Source organism: Sarcophilus harrisii, chromosome 2 (assembly GCF_902635505.1).
Source record: "Sarcophilus harrisii chromosome 2, mSarHar1.11, whole genome shotgun sequence".
Lineage (NCBI taxonomy): Eukaryota > Metazoa > Chordata > Mammalia > Dasyuromorphia > Dasyuridae > Sarcophilus > Sarcophilus harrisii.
Genome location: NC_045427.1, coordinates 314,178,329 through 314,187,205, shown reverse-complemented (window position 1 = coordinate 314,187,205; position 8,877 = coordinate 314,178,329). Strand labels below are relative to the sequence as shown.

Sequence of the window (8,877 nt, the reverse complement as noted above, 5' to 3'; positions counted from 1 at the left end):
GAACTTTTTCAAATATTAATGGAGGTAGGGTTTTTTTTAAATGTACAGTAATTATAGTGATAAGAAAAAAATTAAATTAAAACCAAATCCTAACAGTACAAATATAGTAAGGCAAATCTGAATTTTGAAAAAAGTATGTTTTCTATAGAACATTCTTCAATGAGTGCATCCCTTTCCAAGGATACTTGGGTTTTCCAGTTATAGGAATAAACCCACATTAGTTTATTCCTAAAATTGAAAAACAAATTTATTTTAACAAGCTGTTATATCATGCCAATTGACAAGTTAGCGAAATACAATGTAACCAATGATGATTGGTGGATCACATGGTGATCAATCACCATGATTGATGTTTTTTTGTTTTTTTTTTTTTGACAAAACCCATGTAACTTGTTAAAAAAAAAAATGTATACTCTTCTCCCTTTTTCTGGAGGGGAAGGGGAGGAATAGAAACATCCTCCCCTAGAACTTGCTCACATAGTTTAGAGGGGAAAAAAAGCAGCTGATATAAACTACACCTTGAAATTTATTTCCAAGACCAAGAACTGAAAATCAAAGCATTTTAGAACACCGAAGCAATCTGAATCCAAATCAAGTGAAAAAAAGTTCCAACTGCTTTATAAAAGCTGTTTTCCATAGCTCATAGCAATAATTTTGATTAAATAAAATCATACCAATTTACATTAATTTTCTATTCCTGTCCAAAAATCCCTATCAAAAAGAAAAAGTGCATCCAAACCCAGCAATGTACTGGAGCCTTCAAGTTCCCAACCCCTTCACCTACACTTCCCCCCCCCCCCCCCCCCCTCCCCCCTTTTTTTTTTTTTTTTTTTTTTTTTTAAAGCAACTACTAGAGAATTTTCCAAACAGCTTCTATTTTTTGATGTATAAGAATAGCTTTGTCTCTTGCCTGGGAAAAGTATCCAAATTATAAAATCTGAAATAATTTATTATCAAATTCAGAATTTAAATAAAAGCAGTTTTCTTGCAAAGACATTTTAAAAGGAAATAAAAAGAAAGCATGCACTAAAAAATTAGAGATGAAGACAAATATTCTTATTTATACAGGCACTGGGAGACGCAATTTAATTGTTACTGTTACTTGTTGTAACACACACCCCACCCTACAATACACTTTTTTCATTCACTAATCACTGAGGTACCAATATTCAAAAATGGAAAATTCAATATTGAAAAATAAAACCTAAAATTGAAGCTTTCCCCCCTCCCCAGAAAACTATGGCAAGTTTTGTATGAAATGTTAGTATACTTAGAGAATTTTACAATCTAAATTGGCTTTTTTCAGGAACAAAAATTATGTTCCACATACAGGTTCTGTGATAAAATGTTCACTGTGTATATAATGTTGTCAGTAGACTTGCAAATGAACAAACAATCTTGGCTAGCAACTGGCACATCTTGCTGGTACCAAAAAAACTCGAAGTTTGAAACAATCTTTTAATTCAGAACAAATGTGCCATGCCATAGTGCAACAAATATGTGCGACACTCAATGAGACACTGACAGGTAAGAGCTGCATGGAAATTATGAAATCCACCTGCAAAGCAATTCTGTACAAATTGCATTGCATGCAAAGGCCGACTGTGCGCTGTTGGAAGTTGTTCCTTCATGTGATAGTTTCTTTTAACGCAGCCATAGTTTAAGACGCAGTGCATCAACTCCATTTAAATAGTATCTGAACAGCCTTTTATCTCGCACAAAACCAAGATTTTCATAAAGTTTCAAAGCAGATTTATTTGTAATTTCGGTTTCCAAGACAACCTTCAAAGAAATAAGAAAAAGCTTTATTAGTCAAGTAAAAAGTAACATCACACAAAAACAATTGTCTGACAAAATCTGACAGCATTGCACAAAAAATAGCTGTTCAGCATTAGTGATCTGAATGTCTTTAATAGCAAATCAATTAAGTTTGCACATTTTTCTTCCATTAAAAACTTTCAGAAAGTAAAGCAAAACAATTTAGGTAAAAAAAGGAGAAAGAAGATGTAAGGAATTTTATTTATTTCCTCTAACAAAATATAATTTAACTCAAAGACTAAAAAATTTGCCTGGAAAATAAATATACCAAAATTCAACAGAGATGTAGCTTAAGATTTTTACTTGCAATCTCACTTGAATTATCCATTAGTTTTCTTATGCTCTTCTTTTTATGGATTTTATCTTATTAAAAAAAGGTGAATTCAAAAGTAATGCTTTGATCTGATTTCTTTTGTCAGTGAAAAAGAACCAACTAACTAACTTTCAACTGGAGCATATAAATATATTTCTCTCATTTACTTCATAAAATACTGAGATTTGACTGGTAGAAGAAGCCCAGTAGCAGTCATTAAGTACTATCCCTTAAGAGAATATTTGTATATATCAAATAAATATATATATTTATTTGGAGAGGGGGGGAAATAAACAGTACCTATAATGTTAAGTAACTAAAATTAACCACCAAACCTGAAATAAAATGTTGGATCAATCACTACATCCTAACCTATGACTGGAAGACACCTTTTTGGAAGACAGCATAAGGTTATCTTTTGCTTTACTACATTAATGGTTTTATATTTTCACTATCATCAATATATGCAGCATAAAAAGAGCTGATTTATACAATTTAATAATGACTTCTGCTGTCATGATGGCTAATCAAACAGAAAGAAAAGTTTTATTTTGTCAGGCTGACATAAGGAGAAAAGCTTTATACGTTTTAACAACCTCCTCTACTGACTACTAGTTCATTCATTTCTAAGCCCTGAAATGGTCAAGCAATTTGAAAATCACTACCTATTTGCGCTCCTACTAGGTTTTATTATTACTTTAGGTAATAATTTTATTTTTGAACTTGCGAAAAGTATATTATTTATAAAAGAAATATTATGGCAAAATCAAAAATTATAAAGGAACTAGGAAACCACACTTCTAATTTATCACTGTTACTGATCAATTATATGATCTGCTATGGACCTTAGTTTTCTATCTATAAGATGAGAGGGGGTTGGGCTAAGTATCTAAATCTTCTATTTAAAAGTCTCACTAAGAAAAAAGTAAAAAATTAAGAGCACATGAAGATCAATAAATTTCTCCCATTCTTGACAGTAAAAGCCCGTATTATTAAGGTTTCAGAACTGAGTACAGAATTGCATTGTACAAATGATTAATCAATGCTTACTGACAAATGAATGTGTTCTTAAGAATATAATTTTTAAAATTCAGGCACTTCACAAAGCAATATAAAATTTAGATTTGATTTTCAGCCCTACTGCTATTTCTATGACCTAGGAAGTCACTCTCCTCCTCTCCATTTTCTTAGCAATAAAATAAATGAAATGAACTTGATGGTCGACAAGGTCACTTTCAGCTCTAAATCCAAATATATGATCCCAAATCCTTCTACTCAGTGTGTCAAAACCAAAGAAACAAACATCCTACAAAGAATTTATGTTCATTTTAAAAATACTGATTTGATAAAAATTTACTTGGGATGGGGGGAAAGACTCAAAGAAAAGCAGTCATCCCTCTCTCTCTAGTTTTCATGATTCTACTTTCTCCTGTCTTACTGTCTGACTATTTATTCTTTGGTGTCTGCTAGATTATAATCTGTAGCACACCCTCAAACAGTGGTATGCTCCCACCTTCGGAGGTTCTCTTCTCTTTTCTCTCTCAAGGATCTCATGATCTCCTTTGGGTTTGGTCGCTATGCAAATGATTCAAAGAATTTATTTATTTAAGGCTCTTATCAAGCCTCAAGGCCTTCCCTTATTAATTTTTTATTGGACATTCCAAACTGCATATTCCAGAGTCATCTCAAATTTAGCACATCCAAACAGAATTAATTCCATTTTTTCCCCTCTTACAAGCATTTCCATTTCTGATAAAAGCACTGCATTCTTCAGTCTCTCAGGTTCATAACATCAGCATTATTGTCTCCCTTCCCCAAATATCTAATCATTTGTCAAATACTGCAAATACCTCCATTAATATCTACCTGTCTTGACTCCTCTCTACTCACACAGCCACCTTTAGTTTAGGTTCTCTTCATCCCTGGCCCAGAGTACAGCAACAATCTCCTACCTGGTATCTCTGCCTCAGTTCTACCCACCACACACAACTGCCCAAGTAAGTGACATTAAGTGCAAGTTTGATCATGTGAGTACCTAGCACCTCTAAGATCAAATACAACTCCTGTGTTTGGCTTTCCAAGTCCTTCACAACACAGTTCTCACCTATCTTTCTAAACCTAATCTACATATCACTCCCCATGCCAGGCTCTGTTATCCAGTGTGTTCCTCACACATGGCATGCCATCCTCCATCTCTAAGCCTCTGCACTTGCCATTCCCCATGTTCAGAGTGCACTCCCTCCTAACTTCTCACAGAACTACATCTTTCCAGACATAATTCAAGTACTGCTTTCTAACATGAAGCTCTTTCCTAATCCCCTTGACAACTACTACTCTCACACACTTTCTCTGTGATGTATTTAATAGGATTATATTTATTCTCCATATATTTAATTTGCAATATAGCCAGGCACATACCCCTCCCCTGTTAGAATTTAAATTTGACTGTAGGAATTGTTTCATTCTATTTATAACCCTCAGTATCAATTAGTAACTGATACATAGTAGGCATTATTAAATATTTACTGGAAAAAACTATTTTTTAGTGTTCCGATATTAGGGATAGAATTCTGTTTCCAGCAATCTGAACTGCTCTCCCCATTAAAAGATTGGGTAAATCCTTCACTGTAACTCTATCATATAGTCATTATTAAGAGTACCAAATCAAAACAAGAGATATGTTGAGAAAATTGCGTCAAGAACTGCTAAAACTGCAGTTCTTCATGAAAGATTTGGTTAAACAAACAAAAATGACATTCAATTTTGGGGGGAAATGGCTTGGCATTTATGTAGATTCTAATGACTCCTAAGTCTAGCAATTATATTGAATCAAAAATCTACTTCACAAAAATCACAGAATCTGGAGTTAAAAATGACCTAAAAGATTACTAATCTAACACTTTAGTTTTGAGACAAGGATTTGATATTTTGTTTTTGCCAAGGACAGGAGAATAAATTAAGAATACATGTTATTTTTAGTTAAGGATTTACTCAAATATAAAAATAGAATAGTGTCATAACACAGTAAAAATAATCTGGGCCTTTTGTTAATTAAGTTTGTTACAACTTTAATTAAATCCAACTTCAAAACACTTAAAAAAATTTAATCTATCATAGAAAATAACTATACAAGGTGTCCTAAAAATCTTAATGTAGCTTTAAGCTTTAATATTCCAAAACTGCACAACTTCTGGGATACCTTTTATCTAAAAATAATAACAATGATGATAACAGCTTTTATTTTTATAATACTTTAGAAATTAACCTATGCCTTAGATATTTGACAATCCTCCCCAAAATACACAAGTATGGTGCATAGGCCTGGTCTACGGCTATATTTATCATCTAAGGCCCAGCCTAGCCACATGCAGAAGTTAGCCAGCAAATGATTGGGGCAGGGGCTGAGAGGAAAGAATTTGCCACATAAACTCATAAAGTCTATTTACATAAAGTACACTCCAATGAAACACACAATCCTTGGAATAAGTTTTATAACTCATTAAAAAAAATTTCAACAGTTTTAAGTAGATAGTGTGTTAAGTAACTTCATTTTACATTAGGAAACTAAGAAACAAAGAGGATAGGTGGAAAGTGCTATGACATAATGGAAAAAAAAAATCAGGAATTGGAAAAAGTTCAAATTTAAGCTCTGTTGTTTACTGCCTATATGATCTTGGGCAAGTCAAGTAAGTTGAGTATCACTTTCCTCATCAGTAAAGTAAATGAGCTGGACTGAGAACCTCTAAAGTCCAAACCTATGTTCATATGACTTGTTCAAGATTCCATATCTAAATGATGAGGCTGAGACGTAAACCTAAGTTTTCTGACTCCAAGTCCAATGTCTTTACCAAAATAGTCCATACTTTCTGGAAAATGCATATATATTAAGAAGTTTGTAATTTGAAAAAGAAATGGTTGTTTGTCAAACTGGTCAATTACTCATTAAACATTCTAGTCCTTTCTGGGAAATTTAGGGACAAGAACTTGTAAAAGTAGATGGCTACCATGAAGGCAAGTTTTGTTTATTTGTTTTTTAGAACCAAAGAGCTCTTTCATCATGTTGTAATCTCTCAACTCATTTCCTTGAAATAATGAACATTTCACTCTAATATGTGAAAAATATAAACACCTTTTTATTAGTCACAATTAAAGCATATTGTTATATGACCAATTCTAAGCCGAAGCATCACGTGAATAATTTAATTCATGTTTATGAAGGCATGCAGCCCTTTGTCTTATGGGCGATTTTTCTCTTTTTACAATATAACTTTCTATTCATTGACATATAGCTAAGATGTTAAGTTTTCAGGTTGCTGTTGTAATGTATGGTCATATTTGAAAGAAAGTTACTGATTTGTATGATCATTGATGTTTTTGATTTAGCTTATTGCTGACCTTGTTTTAAAATGAAAAATGATAATTTATTATAGCATGCCATTATTTATCTGTGGATAACAAGTAATTGAGATTAATTTTTCAGAACAAATAAAAAATAAATGGTATATACTATAAGCCATTTCAATGGTGGTTTTATGTTAAAAGTCTATACAGAGATAAAGGGCAAATATAATTATATTTAAAAGTATATAGACACAGAGGTCTATTCTTACAAGAATACAATTTCCCCCTTGCAAACATACCAAAAAAAAAAAAAAAAAAAAAAAATCAAATATTTCTAAAGATAAAAATAATAGTAACAGAGTTCTATAGTAGTCTATCAAATTGTCACTTCCCAAATGAGTCAACAATGCTATTGCATTCATAGTTTTATAGGAATTAGATAGGGCAATCTAAAATTTATTGAAAAGGTTTTTTTCTTCCAATTCCTTTAGATTGACCGACCATGAGAAAGTTATTTTAAGTAAATGTTGTGTATTTTTGACTACAGGGATATACTAATTGATAAACTGATTGAATAGATATCAGGTTAATTTAAAAAAAAAAAAAAAAAAAAAAAAAAGCAAAGGAAGAACTGAGATGGCTTGACCAGTCTGAGTTACATTGCTAAAAATTTTCTAGAGTAATCCAAGTGTCTATGGACTCATATTCCTTAACTTATGGTTCAACTTTGTTCAACTAAACTAATAAAAACAAACATATACATTATTTATAGTATCTTAACCATTCAACTTGATGAGTAGCCTATTCTTGAAGATCAAAAGTTTCAAGGTCTTTCTTAGAACACACTCTTATGTGTAATTTTGTTTCTGTCAAAAGTAATCTGCGTAGCTAATACTGTTGTAAATGCAACAACTAATTACTTTGTCTACACTGTAATCTTTCCAATTTTTTCCACTCATTTTGTAGCTTGCCCTTCAAGTTCTTATTTCTTGGCATTCGTTCTCTGCTCAGGGGTGTTCTGAAGCAACTTACATTTGACATATAGTAAGCATTCAAGAACTTCTTGGTAAATGAACAAGTCAACCTATCAGTTTTCTAGTAGTCTCTGAGAAAAGTCTACATATGCAAGTGATAAAGAATAAAGAACTTTCTAAATATATAAAAGGTATAGGGAAAAAATTGTACTAAGGACTTTCTAGATATGCCCTTGATAATCTACTTAGCCACTGAATCTTGGCTCTGCACATGTAAAATAAAAGGGATTCAGTATGTTTTAACAGTCTTCTTTTAGCACAAAAAAATTCTGTTACTAATAAGTAGTAAGAAAAAAAAAAACTTCAAACTGGGAAGCTATTCATAAATAGATAAAACCTAAATCATAATGCATATTTTTTTCCTATTTTTAAAAAAAAGTCAACTCACAAAAGTAGGCACAATATTTCTTGATAAAGTGACATTACCTAATCAGCAGGTTGTCCTGTACCATACATACTATCGCTACAGAAGTATTTCTCATTTTTCTTTATTTGGTTGTAGAATTCCTTTGTTTTATGGCTATTCCAAAGTGTTCATAAAGTCATGAACAAAGAGGTCCACATTTCATCAATTTTAGTATCATTGATGTCTAGGGACTATTTTCTCTATAATTACATTCAAATGCTCCCCCCCCCCAAACAGTTATGACTATATGCAGGACTATTACAATCTGGGAATATAAGATTATTTCTTTACAAGTAAATTCTTTATTACATTTAGATTATTAAAACTGCAACAGAGTGTGCGTTTTGCATATAAAATCTTCCTCACACTTTTTCCTATAGTCTGCCTTATCCTTTCTTTTTCACAACATATATACTTTTTATATTAAATGCCTAAAATTTCACAACTTCTTGAACCTCCCTACCAATAAATATATTAGAAACCTCAGAAAACAAATGTAACTAAAGCAATTTGTCAAGACTCCTAAGAATTAGTTCACAAATTCACCTCAAATTCGTACCTTCTTTCACTTGGAATTTTAAAAAATTCTTAGATAAGATGGAGGAGTCCTATAGAACTAAAAAGAAAAGCTCCATCTACCTATATAATTCATTTTACCATAGGAAAACTGTCCAACACAGAGAAAGAATCATTTCAACTTTAAAAGGAGTCCTTTAGTATAAAAACATGAACAACACTGAACAGCCTATGGAGTTTTTCACACTTCAAGCACAAAGTATTAATGACTATTGGATTAAAAGCAATAGAAAAATAAACCACTAATATGAATCATTTTCTGATAAAATATAAAATAAAATAAAGTAAAATAATAACAAAGATAATATAGAAGAACTATTTGAAACCATATTTTCCAACTAAAATTTTCAGAACATTCAAAGAAAAACAGCTCATGCATTAACCATATG

The 8,877-nt window shown here is 31.7% G+C and overlaps 1 protein-coding gene across 2 annotated transcripts in view; it reads right to left on the bottom strand.

The window, feature by feature from the left end:
• Nucleotides 1–868: 868 nt before the first annotated feature.
• The window catches only part of NAA30 (N-alpha-acetyltransferase 30, NatC catalytic subunit), a 51,231-nt gene continuing 43,222 nt past the window's right edge, over nucleotides 869–8,877 (bottom strand). For both annotated transcript variants that reach the window (XM_031952637.1, XM_031952638.1), the window contains one exon: nucleotides 869–1,782. In XM_031952637.1, coding sequence (XP_031808497.1) covers nucleotides 1,645–1,782 — 138 coding nt within the window. In that variant the 3' untranslated portion in view covers nucleotides 869–1,644. The remainder of the gene's footprint in view (nucleotides 1,783–8,877) is intronic.